Source organism: Schistocerca gregaria, chromosome 6 (genome assembly GCF_023897955.1).
Source record: "Schistocerca gregaria isolate iqSchGreg1 chromosome 6, iqSchGreg1.2, whole genome shotgun sequence".
In the NCBI taxonomy this organism is placed as follows: Eukaryota; Metazoa; Arthropoda; class Insecta; order Orthoptera; family Acrididae; genus Schistocerca; species Schistocerca gregaria.
The window spans coordinates 315,260,091-315,282,575 of NC_064925.1; the positions used below are offsets into that span (position 1 = coordinate 315,260,091).

Genomic DNA, 22,485 nt, shown 5'->3' on the forward strand with positions numbered 1-22,485 from the left:
GTTGGTTCTCATGTCTGCTGCTTCTAATTACTTTCCTATTTCTTCTATTTACTCTCGATACATGTTATGTTCTCATTAGACTGTTCCTGTCAGTCTGCAGCTCATGGACTTCTTCACTTTCTCTGAAGGTAGAAGTGGCGTCAGTGATCATTGATATTACTTCACATTGTAGTTTCATTCCATTCCTGAAACTTTTATTTATTTCAGTCATAGCTTTTCCGTTGTATAGATTAAACAGTAGGTTAATCCGAACATTTATTTCTTGGTCGTTCACTCTAATTATTCTCTCTTGGCTCTTGTACACATTGCATATTACACGTCTTTCCATATAGCTTATCCTTATTTATCTCAGAAGTTCGAACATATTTCTCCATTTGACATTGTGGAGCGCTTTTTCCTGTAAGATAGGTCAGAGAGGACAAATGCTATGAACATGTCTTGATTTTTCTTTAGTGTTGTTTCCATTATCAACCTCAATGAACGCCTCTCTCGTGCCATTACCTTCCCTAAAGCAAAATTCAACGTCATCCAACACATTCTCAGTTTCTTTTCCATTCTTCTGTATATTATTCTTGTCAACAGCTTGGATGCATGAACTGTTAACCTGACTGTGCTGTTATTCTCGCACTTAGCGGCGTTCCGCATCCAATGGTGCCGGTCAGCTGAGGACGACACAGAGGACGGTCTGTACTGTTATGCCTTTCGAGGCCGGTTCAGATCGTGTATAGAATATAAATGCTGTTAAAGCAGTAGAAACTAGTTGTTGAATACAAGAAAGTGACTTTGCAGCCTCCAGGCGATCTGATTTTCCTTTATCAAAGACGTAGAACACAAGGATCACCACCTACACAATAAGAAATACCAATCGTGAGCACCTTTGCTGCAGTAAACGTTTATGCTTTCATAATCTTCCTAGCTATTGTAACTCAGTTATTAGTAATGAGTCCGAAATACACAGTGAGTAATATTGATTATTAATTCTTTGTAATTTGTTTCATTGTTACGAACCTGTAGCAAACGCTCATGTGAACATCCCCTTCAACTTCTACAATCTTCTGCGCATTGATCCCAGCCTCACAAGAAACACAATGCATTACCACTTTTCACTGTAATGGTAACATGCCGTAAGTGTAAGAGGAGTTATTAAACCATTAATGGTTAGCAACTACACATACGACAGCGAGCCGGCTGGTGTGACAGAGCGGTTCTAGGCACTTCAGTCAGGAACCGCGCTACCACTACGGTCGACGGTTCGAATCCTGCCTCGGGCATGGGTGTGTGTGATGTCATAGGTTAGTTAGATTTAAGTAGTTCTAAGTTCTAGGGGACGGATGACCTCACATGTTAAGTCCCGTAGTGCTCAGAGCCATTAGAACCATACGACAGCGATAGAATTTTTTTTAGAAAAACAAACAGCGTGGTTTAGAAAAATTTAAATGATTTTACTATTTTTCAAAATGTTGTCCCTTATAATCAATACATTTTTGCATTCGATGCAATCTGTTCTTAAAGCCACGATTCCACTCGTCCTGATAAGCTTCAGAAACCGAGTTTCACTTTCTCTGATGACGAAAAAGTGATTTCACGTTTAATTCATAGAAACAAAAAGAAATCGCAAGATGTTAGATCAGGGCTATATGGTGAAGGGTCCACGGTCATGAACTTTAGACCAGTCAGATTCTCAGTTGTTAGTTTTGCTGTACGTGATGATGTATTGTAGTGGTGGAAACTTCTCATAAAACTTTTCAAAATTTCGTTAAAAAAGTAGATATTATTGCCACAATCGCCAATAACGGAAAATGTGTTTTACGATGTTGTAGTAAAACTAATGCTCGTTTTTGTAAAAAAAAAAAAAACAAAAAAACATCATGAGCCATCTTCTCATGAACATATGAATTCACGGACTTTTGTAGGCTAAGGTTCCCTCTGATCTGATTGACTTTCCTTTTCAGGATCATAAGACGCAACGATCGACATTTCAAACCAAGTTAGAAACACCATGCATGAAATGTACAGTCTTTCTGCACAAATCGGTGAGTTGCCGTTTTTGATCGAGACTCTATTATGGGGAATCCTTCGAGTACAAAACTGTGTCACGTCGAATTGCTGATGAAAATGTTTTGCGTTTCATTTATACAAATCCGAATGTCATGTGAATACATTCATAATCTGTCTGCCGATCTTCTACAAGCACTGGACTCTCAGTGGCAATATGTTCATAACTAGACATCAGTTTTTGGACGTCGCTCACGAAATTAATCACTAAGAAAAATTGATCCTTTTTAATAACCTGTGCCAGTTATAAATTGTTGCTTTAGATGCGATTGCATTTCTAAGTCGATTCTCATATTGTTTAACAGTTAATGATGATTTAATTTCGTAAAATCATAAGTAATCATAGCCCAGAAATGTTGTCTAGCTAATACCATTTTTCAGTACACACAAAATTTCTAAAAGGTGATAATTAACCATTAGAGAAAATCGAACAAACTACACGACAATGAAGCCGTAAATCTGTTCAAATAAGAGCGCTGGCCAAATGAAAACGAGACAAGTTACACGACGTGCTTGGTGTGGAAGTTGGTAACGCAAGTAAGTGTGTGTATAGACATGTCCTCTATTGGGAATCAGGAAGAAACAGCGCGAATATTCAACGTTCTACCTTTTGCCTGCTCGGCGTGCGGCCAGGGAGTATTGTGTGCGTCCGATTTTTCTGGTCTGGGACAGAGGAAGAGCGAGGTGTGGCGCGCTTTTTAAGTACGGAAGGAGTGTCATAAAGTGAAATTCCTGCCCGAGCGTCTCCTATCGCGAACTGAGTACGTAACTTGCGCGTGTGTCTGCATAGAATATACGTCTACATCTACATCGATACTCTGCAAATCACATTTAAATGCCTGCCAGATGGTTCATCGCACCACCTTCAAAATTTTCTATTATTCAAATATCGCATAGGGCTCAGAAAGAATGAACACCTATGTCTTTCCGTACGAGCTCTGATTTCCCTTATTTTATAATGGTGATCGTTACTCCCTCTGTAGCTCGGCATTAACAAAATGTTTTCGCATTCGGAGGAGAAAGTAGGTGATCGGAATTTCGTGAGAAGATTCCTCCGCAACGAGGAACGCCTTTCTTTTAATGATGCCCATCCCAAATGCTGCATCATTTCAGTGACACTCCCTCCCCTCTTCCGCGATAAAACAAAAAGTGCTGCCCTTCTTTGAACTTCTTCACACACCACGCACCAGTATTCTAAACGGGAACGGACAACTGTAGTGTAGGCAGTCTCCTTAGTAGATCTGTTACATTTTCTAAGTGTTCTGCCAATAAAACGCAGTCTTTGGTTAGCCTTCCCCTACAACATTATCTGTGTGTTCTTTCGAATTTAAATTGTTCGTAATTGAAATTCACATGCATTTAGTAGAATTTACGGCCTAAAAATTTCACTGATTTATCGTGTAACCGAAGTTTAACAGATTCCTTTTAGCACACTTTTCGTTGTTGTTGTTCTTTTTGTGGTCTTCAGTCCAGAGACTGATTTGATGCAGCTCTCTATACCCAATTCTATCCTGTGCTAGCTTATTCATCTCCAAGTAACGTCTACAACCTACATCTGCTCAGTGTATTCATCTCATGGTCTCCTTCTATGATTTTTACCCTCCACGCTGCCCTCAAATACTCAATTGGTAATACCTTGATGCCTTGGAGCATGACCTACCAACCGATTTCTTCTTCGAGTCCAGTTGTGCCACAAATTCCTCTACTCCCCAATTCCGTTCAGTACCTCCTCATTAGTTACGTGATCTACCCATGTAATCTTCAGATTTCGTCTGTAGCACCATATTTCCCAATCTTCTATACTCCTCTTGTCTAAACTTTTTATAGTTCCAATTTCACTTCCATACATGGCTACACTCCACACAAATGCTTTCAGAAAAGATTTCCTGAAGCTCAAATCTATAGTCGATGTTACACATTTCTCTTCTTCAGAAACTCTTTTCTTGTCATTGCCAGTCTGCAATATATATCGTCTTTACTTCGACCATCAACAGTTATTTTGCTTCCCAAGTAGCAAAACTGATTTACTACTTTACGTGTCTCATTTCCCGAACTAATGCCCTCAGCACCGCCTGATTTGACTACAGTTCATTATCTTCGGTTTGCTTTTGTTGATGTTCATCTTATATCCTCCTTTCAAAATACTGTCCGTTCAACTTCTCTTCCTGGTCCCTAGCTGTCTCCGACAGAATGACAGTGTCATCGGCAAATCTCAAAGTTTTTATTTCTTCTCCATGAATTTTATTTCCTACTCCAAATTTTTCTTTTGTTTCCTTTACTGCTTGCTCAATACACAGGTTGAATAACGTCGGGGATAGGTTACAACACTGTCTGTCTCACTTCCCAACCACTGCTTCCCTTTCATGTCCTTCCACTCTTATTATCGCTATTTACGTTCAATTGACAATTTTCTCACGTTACAAATGTCTTTTCTAAATCGTTTTGCAATTTGTTTTAATCTCCTGCGTCTTCCGCAAACAACCTAAGACGGCTGCTCCGATTGTCTCCCAAATCGTTTATATATATAAGGAACAGCAAAAGGCCTGTAGCACTACTTTGGACAACGCCAGAAATCACTTCCGTTCTAGTCAAATGACATTCCGTCAGTTACTACGAACTTTGAGCTCATTGACAGGAAATCACGAATCCAGTGACATAACTGAGACGATATTTTATCAGCACGTAATTTCACTACAAGTCGCTTGTGTGTTACAGCGTCAAAAGCCTTCCGGAAATCCAGAAATACGGAATCAATTTGAAATCGCTTGACAATAGCACTCAGCACTTTATGTGAGTAAAGAGCTAGTTGCATCAGCATACCTTGAAAGAAATCAATTTTTTATACAGTCGGGACTTGCTTCCCTACTCCAAGGATATCTACTGCCTTGTTACACATGTTGGCGGTTGTTCTTGATTCGAATTCTGGAATGTGTACTTCGTCTTCTTTTGTGAAGGCATTTCGGAACGCCGTATTTAGTAACTCTGCTTTTGCTGCACTGTTTTGATGAGCATCTCCATTGCTGTCGCCCAGAGAAGGCATTGATTGTGTCTTGCCGCTAGCATACTTCACATACGACCGGAATCTCTTTGGATTTTCTGCCAGCCTCGAGACAAAGTTTCGTTGCGGAAACTAATCGTAATCATCCAGCACTGCAGCCTGCCCTACATTTCGAGCTTCAGTAAAAGACTGCCAATCTTGGAGACTTTACGTCTGTTGAAATTTGACATGCTATTTCATTTGTTTCTGAACAATGTTCTGACCCGTTTCGTGTACCAAGGAGGATCAACTCCGTTGTTTGTTAACTTATTTATTGTAAATCTCTCGATTTCTACCGATACTGTTTCTTTGAATTCCAGCCGCATCTGACTGTACACTTATATCTTTAATTTGGAAGGAGTGAAGAGTCTCTCAGGAATGTGACAAGTGAATTTTCATCTGCTTTTCGGAATAGGTATAGTTTTCGTTTATTTTTGGAGGATTTGGGGATTACAATACTCCATTTTGCTACGACAACCATAATTCCTTTATCCGTTTTGATGCTCATTGTTAACTCAGAATTATTTGTTGCTAAGAGACAAGTGTGTTTTCACAACCGTTTGCGGTTTGCGTGGGCTCATATACTAACTACTCGAAATAATTTTCCAGAGAATGCGTTTAGCACAATTTCGGATGACGTTTTATACAAACCTCTGGAATTAAACATGTATTTTCGCCAACATATCGAGGGTAAATTAAAGTCACCACCAACTATACTGGTATGAGTACGGTACGTGTTTGAAATCAAACTCAAGTTTTCTTTCAATCTTTCAGCAATTCCATCATCTGAATTGCGAGATCGGTGAAGGGATCCAGTTATTGTTTTATTTCGGTTGCCAACAGTGACCTGTAACAATTGTAACTCACAGTAACTACCTGCTTCAATTTCGAGACAAGATCAACTACTTCTAACAGCCACAAACACGCCATCGCCAACCGTGTTTAACCTATCCTCTCGCAACATAGTTAGGTTCTTCGCAAAAAATTCTGCTGAGCTTATTTCCGGTTTTAGCCAGCCATCAGTACCTATAATGATTTGAGCGTCTGTGCTTTCTGTTAGCGCTTGGAGCTCTGGTACTTTCCGAACACAGCTGCTACAATTTACAATTTTTATACTGATGAAAGAGATTTAGAAAACGTCGGGCGTCAATAAAGACAGCAGTCAGTCAGGGACGTATGGTAGCAGACATTCAGCTCACGATGGCATCAGTCACGTAAGCGCTTAGTCCATTAGGACAGAGCATCTGAAGTTCCGTAAGATCCGTGCGCCGTGGGTTCCACATAGGCTGACGGAAGACCAGTGGTTGAACAGAACGTCGATATGACTGCAGCACCTCGAACGGTATCACGATGAAGATTATCGTGTCCCGTCCTCTATTGTTGCGGAACGTGAGATACGGTGTCATCGCTTTGAGCCGAAGAGCAAGTGTCAGAACAAACAATGGAAGCACATTGCTTCACTCTCAGTGGAAAAAGTCCAAAGCCGTACACGCCAGCTACGGGAAAGCCACGATGATCTGTTGTTTTTACTACAAGGTCACGCTGCTCATTGACTGTCTGGAACGGGGTTAGACAATTAACGCTAGAGTGGTATGTGGACAATGCACAGCAACCCGGGTTTCAATAAAATATAGGTCTGGTAGGCGTCACAGTAACTAGCATGACCTCCAAAATAAAGAATGAGGAAACTTATGAATACTAAATCAGACACGAATCTCAATTACCTTGATTTTTTGCGACATTGTTATCGACAAAACAAATGACAAATTGTGGCAACATTAATGTAATGAAGCCTGTCTTATCTGACTTATGGGTTGGCAGCAAAAATACTAATAACCGCGCAAATGTATTAACTGCAGTTGCGAAGTGCCAGTGGGTTTCGTAATGTTAACTGGAAACAGATAGCAGAAAAGAATACGCCAAACCTGTGGTTGGACTTGAAAGCAGACCACTGATACCAAAAGCGTCTTTAAAGTGAAACTTGAGTTGGTCAAAATGTTATTAAATCTAGTTCCCCTACACCTAGCCTCACGGTTGCGCATCGATCTCCCCTTAGCGCTGTGGGTGGGGACTGAAGTTGCTGCAAAGTCAGTCACTGGTGGAACCAACTACCTCGCTAGCGTAAAGTGCAAGTCAGAATGTAATTTCTTTGTTTTCCTCGATACACGACTTATGGCGATGAAACCAAGTTCAAGACGGACACTCAGATATACGATAAAGGACAAAGCGAAGTAGTGATTTCTGATCGAATGCCTGACATCAGATTGGCTGGGTTCTGGATCTTCCGAGTGTCGACGTGTAAAAATGCTCCTTACAACGCGGTAGTCCTCTTCTCTGGAACTCTCCAATTTTTTACTAAACCAGTAACGTTCATCCTACCATCTTACGCTAAGACTATTCGTTTCACTCACTATGTATTTCTGTTCTGCGAACAATAAGGCAATCTTTGTCAGCACAGCCGAACTTCTCTGATGATCTGTAGTTTATTTAAGCGAGACGACTCCTGGAACTATTTGGTTTCTGCAGAGTCAATTCGTCCAGCGCTGTCTCCCGTCTTCGAGGCCCCAATACTGTGGATCCCCATTCCGTTTTCGAGATCTGTGGTGCTTGGTCCGTCCGGAGAAACACTCTGGTTTCTACTTTTGTGCACAAAAGTGCCTTCTGGTAAAACGTTTCTCTCTTTCCGGCTCGTAAGATTTTCGTGGTGGCGCTTGTGCCGCCGGGTCACAAATAACTGACTGCCCTTGGCTCACTGATCCTCGCCTCTCAGGTGGCCGTTAGCGATATGGCTCCAAAGAAGGCAGCCTTCTTTTCTGAGGCTGGTTTGATAACCCTGGTAAAAAAGCAAGGTTTTTTTCTTTCATAAACAGTTCACCTTTCTTGATATTCTTCACGGGTTTGCAGCCGGATCATTTCGTCCTCCAGACACAATATTTCGGCGGACCAGCTGGCCGCCATCCTCAGGTGAGTTAATGCTGGTGCACTGCCTCGCCGGAACTGAGTTCCAGCCACAACGACGGAAACCTTTATACACCACAAACCGTTCACCGCGCGTGCGTGAGAAGATAGCGCCTCCTGGCGGTAAGAAGACACGCAGCGCGCCGGTGGAGAAAGACGGCGGAAACGATAAATCGCATCAGGAAGGATCCAAAGATCGAAAAGAAGAACGTTTTTGTTTAATGTCCGACAACATCGGATTCCATATTTTGCTTAGAGGAAAACCTCTATCCCTGTTAATAATATTGCTTGCTAATCTGATTTCAATAGATTCTTTAAGAATACATTCCCAATAGCGAGAAGCAGGAGAGATCAATTGTGTCCTGTCGTACATCATTCTGTGTCCCTCGTTAAGGCAATGTTCCGCCACTGCAGATTTCTCGGGCTGGAGCAACCGAGTGTGCCGATGATGTTCCACACACCGGTCCTTAATCGTTCGAATAGTCTGACCAATGTACTTCTTTCCACAGTGACACGGGATTTCATATACACCGGGTTTCCTCAAACCCAAATTATCCTTAACTGAGCCGAGAAGGGCTCCAGTCTTGGCCACCGGCGTAAAAACACTTTTAATATCATATCTCCTTAGAATTCTTGAAATTTTAGATGATATACTTCCCGCAAAGGGTAAATAAGCAACAGCTACAAAAGTATCCTCTATAGGCTCGCGTGACGGACCAAACTGAAGAGCACGGCATATTTGTTGTTCCGTATATCCATTCTGTTTGAAAACAGTTTTCAAATGGTCAAGTTCTTCTTTCAAATGTTCCTCGTCAGAAATGGCATAAGCTCTTTTTACCAAAGTCCGCAAAACTCCACTACGTTGGTGTGGTGGATGACAGCTGGTCGCATGAAGATAACGGTCAGTATGAGTAGGTTTCCGATACACACTGTGTCCGAAAGTCCCATCGTCCTTTCTTTCAACCAAAACATCAAGAAATGGAAGTTTGCCATCACTTTCAATTTCCATAGTAAACTGAATGCTCGGATGTAGACAATTAAAGTGATCCAAAAAACGATTCAAGGCATCAATTCCATGCGGCCAAACCATAAAAATGTCATCAACATATCTGAAAAAACACTTAGGTTTAAGAAACGAAGTTTTGAGTGCCATGTCCTCAAAGTCTTCCATAAAAAGGTTAGCGACTATGGGGGAGAGGGGACTCCCCATAGCCACTCCGTCAGTTTGCTCAAAATATACATCATTAAAAAGTAAATACGTCGAAGTCAACACATGACGACATAACTTGGTGGTTTCTTCATCTAATTTCTCACTGATTAGTGACAGGGACTCTTCAAGAGGAACCCGAGTAAAAAGAGAAATAACATCAAAGCTGACAAGCAAGTCAGAAGGACCAGAGTATAATGATTTTAATCGTCGAATGAAGTCAGACGAATTAGATATGTGATGTTCACATTTTCCCACATATGGCCTGAGGACCGAAGCTAAATATTTGGCCAAATTATAGGTAGGGGCGCCCAAGTTGCTGACAATGGGACGCAGAGGAATACCACTCTTATGTATTTTGGGTAAACCATACAATCTCGGAGGAACCGCCGCACCAGGATGAAGTTTCTTGATGACATCACTAGGTAAAGAGCTCTTCTTTAAAAGTGAGAGAGTCTTTCGTTTTATACAATCCGTGGGATCATTTTTGATTTTCCGATAGGCCGATTCCTGTAGCAAAAGATCCATTTTGGCAACATAATCCTCACGTGCGAGAATAACCGTGGCATTGCCTTTATCAGCCGGAAGAATGATTAGATCCCGATTTTCTCTCAGAGACCGAATAGCAGCCCTTTCACAAGATGGAATATTATTCCTTGGAGGTGGAGTTCGACGAAGTTTATAGGCAACCTCCTGCCTGATCTCTTCTGCCCTGTCCTCAGGAAGGCGGGCCACAGCTTGTTCTACAGCACAAATAAAATCCGTAATAGGAGTCCTCTTGGGAGTAGGTGCGAAATTTAACCCTTTTTTTCAAAACAGATAATGTAGCATCATCAAATTCCTGAGTCGTAAGATTAATAACCACCCGTTGACGGGTGTCGTCACCAGACATAATAGGAGAAACAGAGAGACGTTGGAACTTAGATGACTGTTTACCAGCAGCAATTTTCTGCACCGAGTCCGAAAAAGCCCATGAAGCGCTATCCACCCATTCCCACGATGTGGCAGACAGTCTCGAAGATATTTCCAGATGCAAATAAAATAAATCTTTGGATATAAAATCCAATCGTCGACGCGTAAAGCGAATACGTTCCCGTACCAATGCACGACTGGCCCGCTTCTTGATTTTGTTGGCCGCTTTTGTGTCAATATAATGATTAATTCTGGCGAATTTAGGGATAATACCCTCGTCCCGACATCTCAATAAAAACACAAGTGCACTCAGTAACTTCCCTTTCTTCTTGCGAAAATTATCCAACTTTCTAACAAGACTCACCATCTCCTCCCCGTAGAGGTTTTGGATGTGATTTCGTAGACTTTCCCGGCGTAATAACTGCTGATATTCTTCACGGGTTTGCAGCCGGATCATTTCGTCCTCCAGACACAATATTTCGGCGGACCAGCTGGCCGCCATCCTCAGGTGAGTTAATGCTGGTGCACTGCCTCGCCGGAACTGAGTTCCAGCCACAACGACGGAAACCTTTATACACCACAAACCGTTCACCGCGCGTGCGTGAGAAGATAGCGCCTCCTGGCGGTAAGAAGACACGCAGCGCGCCGGTGGAGAAAGACGGCGGAAACGATAAATCGCATCAGGAAGGATCCAAAGATCGAAAAGAAGAACGTTTTTGTTTAATGTCCGACAACATCGGATTCCATATTTTGCTTAGAGGAAAACCTCTATCCCTGTTAATAATATTGCTTGCTAATCTGATTTCAATAGATTCTTTAAGAATACATTCCCAATAGCGAGAAGCAGGAGAGATCAATTGTGTCCTGTCGTACATCATTCTGTGTCCCTCGTTAAGGCAATGTTCCGCCACTGCAGATTTCTCGGGCTGGAGCAACCGAGTGTGCCGATGATGTTCCACACACCGGTCCTTAATCGTTCGAATAGTCTGACCAATGTACTTCTTTCCACAGTGACACGGGATTTCATATACACCGGGTTTCCTCAAACCCAAATTATCCTTAACTGAGCCGAGAAGGGCTCCAGTCTTGGCCACCGGCGTAAAAACACTTTTAATATCATATCTCCTTAGAATTCTTGAAATTTTAGATGATATACTGAGGATGGCGGCCAGCTGGTCCGCCGAAATATTGTGTCTGGAGGACGAAATGATCCGGCTGCAAACCCGTGAAGAATATCAGCAGTTATTACGCCGGGAAAGTCTACGAAATCACATCCAAAACCTCTACGGGGAGGAGATGGTGAGTCTTGTTAGAAAGTTGGATAATTTTCGCAAGAAGAAAGGGAAGTTACTGAGTGCACTTGTGTTTTTATTGAGATGTCGGGACGAGGGTATTATCCCTAAATTCGCCAGAATTAATCATTATATTGACACAAAAGCGGCCAACAAAATCAAGAAGCGGGCCAGTCGTGCATTGGTACGGGAACGTATTCGCTTTACGCGTCGACGATTGGATTTTATATCCAAAGATTTATTTTATTTGCATCTGGAAATATCTTCGAGACTGTCTGCCACATCGTGGGAATGGGTGGATAGCGCTTCATGGGCTTTTTCGGACTCGGTGCAGAAAATTGCTGCTGGTAAACAGTCATCTAAGTTCCAACGTCTCTCTGTTTCTCCTATTATGTCTGGTGACGACACCCGTCAACGGGTGGTTATTAATCTTACGACTCAGGAATTTGATGATGCTACATTATCTGTTTTGAAAAAAGGGTTAAATTTCGCACCTACTCCCAAGAGGACTCCTATTACGGATTTTATTTGTGCTGTAGAACAAGCTGTGGCCCGCCTTCCTGAGGACAGGGCAGAAGAGATCAGGCAGGAGGTTGCCTATAAACTTCGTCGAACTCCACCTCCAAGGAATAATATTCCATCTTGTGAAAGGGCTGCTATTCGGTCTCTGAGAGAAAATCGGGATCTAATCATTCTTCCGGCTGATAAAGGCAATGCCACGGTTATTCTCGCACGTGAGGATTATGTTGCCAAAATGGATCTTTTGCTACAGGAATCGGCCTATCGGAAAATCAAAAATGATCCCACGGATTGTATAAAACGAAAGACTCTCTCACTTTTAAAGAAGAGCTCTTTACCTAGTGATGTCATCAAGAAACTTCATCCTGGTGCGGCGGTTCCTCCGAGATTGTATGGTTTACCCAAAATACATAAGAGTGGTATTCCTCTGCGTCCCATTGTCAGCAACTTGGGCGCCCCTACCTATAATTTGGCCAAATATTTAGCTTCGGTCCTCAGGCCATATGTGGGAAAATGTGAACATCACATATCTAATTCGTCTGACTTCATTCGACGATTAAAATCATTATACTCTGGTCCTTCTGACTTGCTTGTCAGCTTTGATGTTATTTCTCTTTTTACTCGGGTTCCTCTTGAAGAGTCCCTGTCACTAATCAGTGAGAAATTAGATGAAGAAACCACCAAGTTATGTCGTCATGTGTTGACTTCGACGTATTTACTTTTTAATGATGTATATTTTGAGCAAACTGACGGAGTGGCTATGGGGAGTCCCCTCTCCCCCATAGTCGCTAACCTTTTTATGGAAGACTTTGAGGACATGGCACTCAAAACTTCGTTTCTTAAACCTAAGTGTTTTTTCAGATATGTTGATGACATTTTTATGGTTTGGCCGCATGGAATTGATGCCTTGAATCGTTTTTTGGATCACTTTAATTGTCTACATCCGAGCATTCAGTTTACTATGGAAATTGAAAGTGATGGCAAACTTCCATTTCTTGATGTTTTGGTTGAAAGAAAGGACGATGGGACTTTCGGACACAGTGTGTATCGGAAACCTACTCATACTGACCGTTATCTTCATGCGACCAGCTGTCATCCACCACACCAACGTAGTGGAGTTTTGCGGACTTTGGTAAAAATAGCTTATGCCATTTCTGACGAGGAACATTTGAAAGAAGAACTTGACCATTTGAAAACTGTTTTCAAACAGAATGGATATACGGAACAACAAATATGCCGTGCTCTTCAGTTTGGTCCGTCACGCGAGCCTATAGAGGATACTTTTGTAGCTGTTGCTTATTTACCCTTTGCGGGAAGTATATCATCTAAAATTTCAAGAATTCTAAGGAGATATGATATTAAAAGTGTTTTTACGCCGGTGGCCAAGACTGGAGCCCTTCTCGGCTCAGTTAAGGATAATTTGGGTTTGAGGAAACCCGGTGTATATGAAATCCCGTGTCACTGTGGAAAGAAGTACATTGGTCAGACTATTCGAACGATTAAGGACCGGTGTGTGGAACATCATCGGCACACTCGGTTGCTCCAGCCCGAGAAATCTGCAGTGGCGGAACATTGCCTTAACGAGGGACACAGAATGATGTACGACAGGACACAATTGATCTCTCCTGCTTCTCGCTATTGGGAATGTATTCTTAAAGAATCTATTGAAATCAGATTAGCAAGCAATATTATTAACAGGGATAGAGGTTTTCCTCTAAGCAAAATATGGAATCCGATGTTGTCGGACATTAAACAAAAACGTTCTTCTTTTCGATCTTTGGATCCTTCCTGATGCGATTTATCGTTTCCGCCGTCTTTCTCCACCGGCGCGCTGCGTGTCTTCTTACCGCCAGGAGGCGCTATCTTCTCACGCACGCGCGGTGAACGGTTTGTGGTGTATAAAGGTTTCCGTCGTTGTGGCTGGAACTCAGTTCCGGCGAGGCAGTGCACCAGCATTAACTCACCTGAGGATGGCGGCCAGCTGGTCCGCCGAAATATTGTGTCTGGAGGACGAAATGATCCGGCTGCAAACCCGTGAAGAATATCAGCAGTTATTACGCCGGGAAAGTCTACGAAATCAGTTCACCTTTCTTCTCGGCATAGTCTCCTTTAAAGGATATACACTTGGTCCAGCAATCCTCCAGCTTATTCATCAGAAAAATAGGTTCTGTCGGACTCCTCAAAATACTCGTTGACTGCATCCAACCCTTCCTCATCTGACGAAAATTTCTTTCCAGCAGACCAAAGGTTTAAATTAGGCAACAGGAGGAGATCACTGGGGTTAAGTATAACGGTGAATACGGTGGATGTGGAACAGACCTATTTTTTCGTCATTTTCATCGCATTATCGGATTATCCCGGTGAAGGGACACTTTTTTGAGTGCCAACCTTTATCTTTTTTTATGCCAACGCAAGTTCCAAGTTATCAAACATTGAAGCCTAATAGGGTCCAGTTATGGTTCCGGTATTTTTCCAAATAATCTGTGAGGATTCCTTGAGAATCTCAAAACACAGTGGTCATCACCTTTCCAGCTGGCAACTTGGTCTTTGATTCTTCGGTGCCCTTTTACCTGCCTTTGTCCGCTGTTTTGAATGCCGTCTTGACTCTGTTGGGTAATAATAGATGTAGGTTTCATCGCCAGTAACGAATTAGCGCAAAAAGTCTTGCGGACTGCGATTAAACAACGTCAGACATCGTGTTTAAATGTTCTGGATGCACTTTTGGTGGGCTGAGAGCAAATGGGGCACCCAACTGCACACAGCTTCTTCATAGCCAATTCTCTATGCAGAATATTACGCAGTATCCGAGTTGAATCGCCTAAATTCTCAGCAATTACACGAATTTTTATTCGGCTGTCTTTTGTTACCGTATCCTTTATTGTATCAATGGTTTCCTTTGTACTAACCCCAAGTCCACAGCCAGAGCACGCTTCGTCTAGGCTTTTTGTGCAACTGCGTTTCAGTTCATTAATTCAAAAGTAAATCGTATTCAGGGATGATTCTCAGTGCACGTGAACCTCATCCAGTTCTGATTTAATTTGTGCGGCAATCCAGCTCTCGAAATGAAAATGTTTCATACCAACTAGAAATTCATTTTTCTCTATTCTCAAGCATCTCGTCACGCTGATCACTTGGAACGACTGTCAACAATGAACTATACACTTTACATTGTTGAAATTCTTCATATGATCCTTGGAATAATCAAGCTCACCCACCATGAATGCGAAGCAAAATTGATCCATTGTTCCGTGGAAATTTACCAGACTTATCAAACCACCCTCATACCTCTGTAGTGGTCCGTGTGCTCTCTGCACCAGGCAGAATGCTTTCAACGTTTTCGCACTTCTTCCGAATCAAGATCGAATGGAGAGAATGGCTACATTAATCAACTGCTGATAATCACTCGTACTACTGTTTATCATATTCCTTGACGTCAACCAAATATTCCGATCAAATCGTTTTTCATTAGAAATGTACAACCGTTATGTGACTGTTTGCACAAATTTGATCACCTAACTACATTTTGCATAAATTGGAGCTCACCAAGTCTGAACGTGAAGGAATCTTGACACACAGCAACATTCCGTGGCAGGCTAATGCCCGCTCACTTGTGGCCAAAGTTGTGTCGACTGCGCTACAGACATTTCACTGGGAAACCCTTAGACATCCTCCATACAGTCTCTACCTCTTGCCACGAGGTTCTTAGAGCCCTGAAGAAAGAGATTTGTAGTCCTCGATTAGTTTCGGATGAAGAGTTGCATGCCTGGGTAAAATCGTGAATCCATAGGCATGAATGCATTGACCATCTTGTCTCACTACCGGACAAATGTACTCTTATTGAGGGCAAATGTACTCATATTAACAGTTATGACGACTTCATTTTTACAGCTGTCTCGTTTTCAGCTGGTCGTTCAGCTTGCTTTTATCAGACACTTTTGCTGTAGTTCTCGTGCGTGTATAGCTTCCTGGAAGATTCGATGGTTCTCTAGAAAATTGTCGCATCAGAGACTGCCATGAATTGATGATATTGTGACAGAGTATTGTGGGAGTCATGTCATTTATTCTTATTCTTGCCTCCTGGCGCCTCTGTGTTAATTCTAGGTGGATTGGAGGGTTACGCTATCTGCCGGTGGTTCTCTACCGCGAAGCTGTGATAATTTATGTGCTACTTATACTGTTATCGCGTCCAGGTTACATGATAAAGGCGAGTTACGTTTACTCACATGTCAGCGTTCGTACAGTACAGAGACCTCAAGTTGGTCGTGTGTTGTTAAACTCAGATCAGTAGCTATGTATCTACCAATGGCATAAGTACCATGCATCATGTTTTACTTGTTGGTTGCTTGTGGTAACAAATATATGTTTCAGGTATTTCTACCAAAATGTTTTTCTTTGTTAACACAGTGTAAAGGCCACCTCGGTTGCTGATGTTTTGTTAAGAACCTAGCAGGCAGCTGTTTGGCTGTGGGACTTGTACCTACGTGTTATTATTTGAAGGCGGTCTCTTAAGTTAAGTATCTAGGTGTAAGTAGGCTATTTAGGTTTTTATGCTGGTAACGCCACGTAGCGCCCTGTATGAAAATAACTGACTGTACTGTGTGCAGTCTGTGGCTGGGTGGCATTGTTGGAATATTCGCTATTGTAGTGTTGGGCAGTTGGATGTGAACAGCGAGTAGCGTTGTGCAATTGGAGGTGAGCCGCCAGCAGTGATGGATGTGGAGAGAGAGATGCCAGAGTTTTGAGAATGGACGAAGTGACGTCTGTCCGCCAGAAAAAGGAAATTTGTAAACATGGATGTCATATATTTGAAACGCCATTAAGGTAAATACATTGTTTGTTCTGTATCAAAATCTTTCATTTGCTAACTATGTCTATCAGTAGTTAGTGCCTTCAGTAGTTAGAATCTTTTATTTAGCTGCCTGTATTGGCCCTCGCTGTATTTCAGTAGTTCGAGTAACGAAGAGTTTTGTGAGGTAAGTGATTCATGAAAGATATAGGTTATTGCTTGTGAGGGCCATTCTTTTGTAGGATGTCAGTGTAGTGATGATCAGAATAAGTAAAGAGAAAAGTGTTTGAGTACGTTGAGTTTTGCTCAACTGTTTGAAAATCAAATAACGTAAGAGGTTTTACAAGCACAGCCATACATAATTTTTATAAGGGGACGTTTCATAGATTTTAATTACTTATGTTGCAGGGTAGTAAGTGTTAGCTAGTCAATGGCATTTCATTCTAGGCTTTGACTACTGCTCGCATGGAGCTACCACTGTTCCTAATGATCTGCATCAACTCCTATAGATAACTACTGCTTGAAAAGACTGTGTGCCTGAGAATTGCACTATTTGGTATTCGTGTATTAAACCTTAAATTTTAAAGTGTTCACTACATTTTGTATCTAATTTGTTTATTATTATTATTTAAATCTCTTCACTTCACTGAGCTTTGCTATTAAGCCTTTTACAAGTTTGAGTAATTTAGATGGTAACTGCAAGCGCTCTTCTGGAATGGGTTACGTCAAAATTTGGGAAAGAGCAGCTAAGTTTTCTAACTCAGGCTTTAAACTACCTGAGGTATATGAAAATGAAGTCAGTTTCGAAACCTTCTTCTCCTGAGCTACAGTCAGTGTAGAAAACTTGTAACTTCAGCTTGATTTCGTGTGTGTTGCTATAAAACTGTTAAGCTTTCATTCTTGTAGCATGGTGTTGTTAGAACCTGGAATATGAAGCGAGGGTATGTGACATTTAATTGTCGGAGAAAAGTTCTGAGCTGTGATATTGAAATATCTTTTTGGCAAAATGTGTGAAGTACACTACAGGCCATTAAAATTGCTACACCACGAAGATGGTGTGCTACAGATGTGAAATTTAACCGACAGGAAGAAGATGCTGTGATATGCTAATGATTAGCTGTTCAGAGCATTCACACAAGGTCAGAGCCGGTGGCGACATCTACAACGTGCTGACATGAGGAAAGTTTCCAACCGATTTCTCACACACAAACAGCACTTGACCGGCGTTGCCGGTGAAACGTTGTTGTGATGCGTTGTTTAAGGAGAAGAAATGCGTACCATCACGTTTCCGATTTTAATAAAGGTCGGATTGTAGCTTATCGCGATTGCAGTTTATCGTATCGCGACTTTGCTGTTCGCGTTGGTCGAGATCCAATGACTGTTAGCAGAATGTGGAATCGGTGGGTTCAGAAGGGTAATACGGAACGCCGTGCTGGATCCCAACGGCCTCGTATCACTAGCAGTCGAGATGACAGGCATCTAATCCGCATGGCTGTAACGGACCGTGGAGCTACGTCTCGACACCTGAGTCATTAGATGGGGACGTTTGCAAGACAACAACCATCTGCACAAACAGTTCGACGACGTTTGCAGCAGCATTGAGTATCAGGTCGCAGACCATGGCTGCGGTTACCCTTGACGCTGCATCGCAGACAGGAGCACCTGCGATGGTGTACTCAACGACGAACCCGGGCGCCCGAATGGAAAGACGCCATTTTTTCGGATGAATCCAAGTTCTGTTTACAGCATCATGATGGTCGCATCCTTGTCTCGCGACATAGCGGTGAACGGACATTGGAAGCGTGTATTCGTCATCGCCTTACTTTCTATCACCCGACGTGATGGAATGGGGTGCCATCCAAGCTCTGTTTGGCTCAATGCGCAGGTGTATCAAAGCCATTATTAGGGATAGAGGTAGTTGGTGTGGGTACTGATTTCTCAAGGTGTATGCACCCAAATTGAGCGAAAATGTAATGACATGCCAATTATAATATATTTGTCCAATGAATACCCGTTTATCATTTGCATTTCTTCTTGGTGTAGCAATTTTAATGGCCAGTAGCGTAGTTTCGGCCCAGCACCGTAGCACCTCCTTCCTAGTCCTCCTCCTCCTCCTCCTCCTCCTCCTCCTCCTCCTCCTCCTCCTCCTCCTCCTTCAACTACTATTACATCTACTACTACTACAAGAACAGCGGCTTTCTAAAAATTACCAGGTTGTCCTTCATAGTGTGTCGCCTTTTGCGTCCGGTGTATTGGGCCGCCTCTGCGTTGTAGCAACTTACTTTGTGCCTCTGGTGGTGTCGGGAGGCGAGCAGGGAGTTGCGCGAGACGATGAGCTCGCGCGCCGCCGAGCGGAAGGTGCGCGTGAGGAAGCAGTAGAGCACCGGGTTGACGGCCGAGTTGGCGTGGCCCAGCAGCAGCGTGAAGCGCAGCGCGGTGCGCAGGGGCGCGCCCGCCTGCCCGCCCAGCATGTCGGTGGCCAGCGAGAGCGCGTTGTACGGCAGCCAGCACAGCGCGAACAGCACCGCCAGCAGCAGCAGGATGCGCGCCACGCGCCGACGCTCGCGCACCACGCTCCGGCCCTGCGCACGCACACACGGCCTACTGAGGGGCAAGTCCGCTAGTCACAATCCTAAGGTCAACTTGCCCGGCCAGCTCCTAGTTACCTCCATCGCCTCGATAGAAACTACCTTCAACATACACCATGTGATAAAAAGTATCCGGACACCCCGAAAACATACGTTCTTCATATTAGATGCATTGTGCTACCACCTACTGCCATGTACTCCACACCGGCGACCTCCATAGTCATTAGACATCGTGACACACCAGAATGGAGCGCTCCACCAACTCACGGACTTCAAATGTGGTCAGGTGATTGGGTGTCACTTGTGTCATACGTCTGTACCCGAGATTTCCACACTTCTAGACATCCCTAGGTCCACTGTTTCCGATGTGACAGTGAAGTGGGAACGTGAAGGGACACGTACAGCACGTAAGCTCATAGGCCGACCTCGTCCATTGGCTGACAGAGACTGCCGACAGTAGAAGAGAGTCCTAATGTGTAATACTCAGACATCTATCCAGACCATCACACAGGAATTTCAGACTGCATAAGAATCCACGGCATGGCCGAGCAGGTGCTCATAAGCCACACATCACGTCCCTGAATGCCAAACGACGCCTCCTTTGCTGTAAGGAGTGTAAACATTGGGCGATTGAACAGAGGAGAAACGTTATGTGGAGTCAGGAATCACAGTACACATTATAGCGACCCGGTGGCACGTTGTGGGTATCGCGAATTCTCGTTGAAGGTCATCTGCCATCGTCTGTAATACCAACAGTAACATTCGGAGGCGGTGGTCTTATGGTGTGGTCGAGTTTTTCATGGAGGGGGCTTGCACCCCTTGTTGTTTTGCGTGGCACTATCACAGCGCAGGCCTACACTGATGTTTTAAGTACCTTGCTTCCCACTGGTGAAGACCAATTCTGGGATGGCGATTGCACCTTTCAACACCAGCGAGCACCTGTTTATAATGTATTGGACTAGCCTTCTCAGAGATCTGACCTGAATCCTACAGAACACCTTTGCCATGCTTTGGAAGGTCGGCTTCCTGCCAGGCGTCACCGACCGGCATCGATACCTCTACTCAGTGCAGCACTCCGTGAAGAATGGGATGCTATTCCCCATGAAACGTTCGACGTATGCCTGCGAGTGGCATGGGCTAAGGGTGGGCCAACACAATACTGAATTCGAACATTACCGATGGAGTGCGCCACAAACTTGTCATTTTCAGCCAGCTGTCCGCATATTTCGATCACGTGGTGTAAATACTGTGGTGACGAAAGATAAGGTATGGTGATCCCACGTACAGGGTGTTTCCATAAGAGTGTGGAAACGTTTAACAGGGCATACAGGATGTTCACTCAACAATTTGAGGTAGGGAACCTGGGGTGGGAGAATCCAGCTTAAGGAGATAATGGGAAGAAAACTCATTATTGTTTACTCACCGAGGGAGTTGGCACAGTGGTTAGCACACTTTACCTTCATTCGCGGAACGATGGTTCAAACCCGAATCCTGCCATGCTGATCTAGTTTTCCCGCGATTTCCCGTAATACCAGAATGCTTCCTTTCAAAGGGCACTGCAGATCTCCTTCCCCGTCCTTCCGTCATCCGATAGGACCGATGACCTCGATGTTTGGTCGCAGGTTCGAATCCTGCCTCGGGCATGGATGTGGGTGATGTTCTTAGGTTTAAGTAGTTCTAAGTTCTAGGGGACTGATGATCACAGATGTTAAGTCCCATAGTGCTCAGAGCCATTTGACCAATTTGATGTTTGGTCCATTTCGCCAAAGCAACAAACCAACCACCTCGCTATTTTTTTATTTATATTAGTTAATTGCAAAACAATCATTCACACAATGAACGGACCATTTCGAATCTATCTTAGAAAATGTGCTGAGACTGATAGCTATCAACCTCAATGCAAACATAACATCAGCGACAAAGACTCTTAACGCCTGCTGACAAATGTCCCTGTTCTGTTTCCAATTACATCACGGACAGCTACGATTCTGGCAAGTAATTTCATCTCCGTATCCACTGGGGTCTCATACACAAGTAAAGTCAGACATCGCCAAAGCAAAATAATCAAGGGGTTTCTGGTAAGGTGACCTCGCAGTCCTAGGAATAAGACCTCCCCTTCCAATCCAGCGATCAGGAAATACTTTACCGATACTACTCCATCGTAGTGGTGGTGGTGTGTTGGGGCTTATGGGCGGTCAACATCAAGGTCATCAGCGCCCTGACACACATTAAACGGAACGAATGTGGACAGTCCTAATAAAACTAAATCACACACTCAAAGAAAGCAGGAAAAGAAGGAAAATGATACATAAGAAAGTAAAACCTAAGGAAAGGGGAAACACAGCAACAAGAATGTCACAGGAAATTGTTATTGGCTGGCCACTGTCCCTGAGCAGCACTGAGTAATGAACGGGCGTGTCGTTGATTCATAGCATTTTCTGTCAAAAAGCACTCCGTCTTCAGGCCAAAGTGGTCTATTGGGACCATATGACCGCGGGACCAACTGACCGCAGTGTCATCCTCAATTGAGGACGTGGGTAGGAGGGGCGTGTGGTCAGGACACCGCTCATCAGGTCGTTATGATGGTTTTCTTTGACCGGAGCCGCTACTATTCGGTCGAGTAACTCCTCAAGTGACATCACGTGGCTCAGTACTTTGTCATGGGACAATGAAAATACGATACAACAGAGATACCTTACGGACAAGTAAAGTAAACAATCTGCATCATGACTTCCTTGTGAACAGGCTCGTCCTCCTTGTTCCCTTACAGGGAATAAAAATTCACATATAAATAAGCAACACAATACGTCTAAACTTGTGAGCATCTTATTTTGTAAATAAAGTGGAAAACAATAATGCAAGACAAACTGGTGGGCAAGTTCTACATCTGCTTAAGCTTGCTTCTCCGACTCCAGGCTCCCTCTCTCAAATTATTCAGTGGTGCATTCTCTATGTTCTGCTACATTTTTTCATGCTCTTACTGAAACACCAAGTGTACAGATGGTGGTAGCTGGAACTAGACACATGCGACGTTCAATTTCGGAAATCGTTAGCCAGTTCACTACTGTGTCACAGTGTCTACAGTGAGCCGAGAATACAAAATTCCAAGCAATATCTTTCATCACGAACAG

At 43.3% G+C, this 22,485-nt stretch overlaps 1 protein-coding gene across 1 annotated transcript in view; it reads right to left on the reverse strand.

Moving 5' to 3' along the window:
- LOC126278537 (galanin receptor type 2-like) overlaps nucleotides 1-22,485 on the reverse strand; it is a 1,269,802-nt gene that overhangs the window by 142,817 nt on the left and 1,104,500 nt on the right. The window contains exon 6 of the mRNA XM_049978712.1: nucleotides 19,049-19,348. Within this exon, the coding sequence (XP_049834669.1) occupies nucleotides 19,049-19,348 (300 nt within the window). The remainder of the gene's footprint in view (nucleotides 1-19,048; nucleotides 19,349-22,485) is intronic.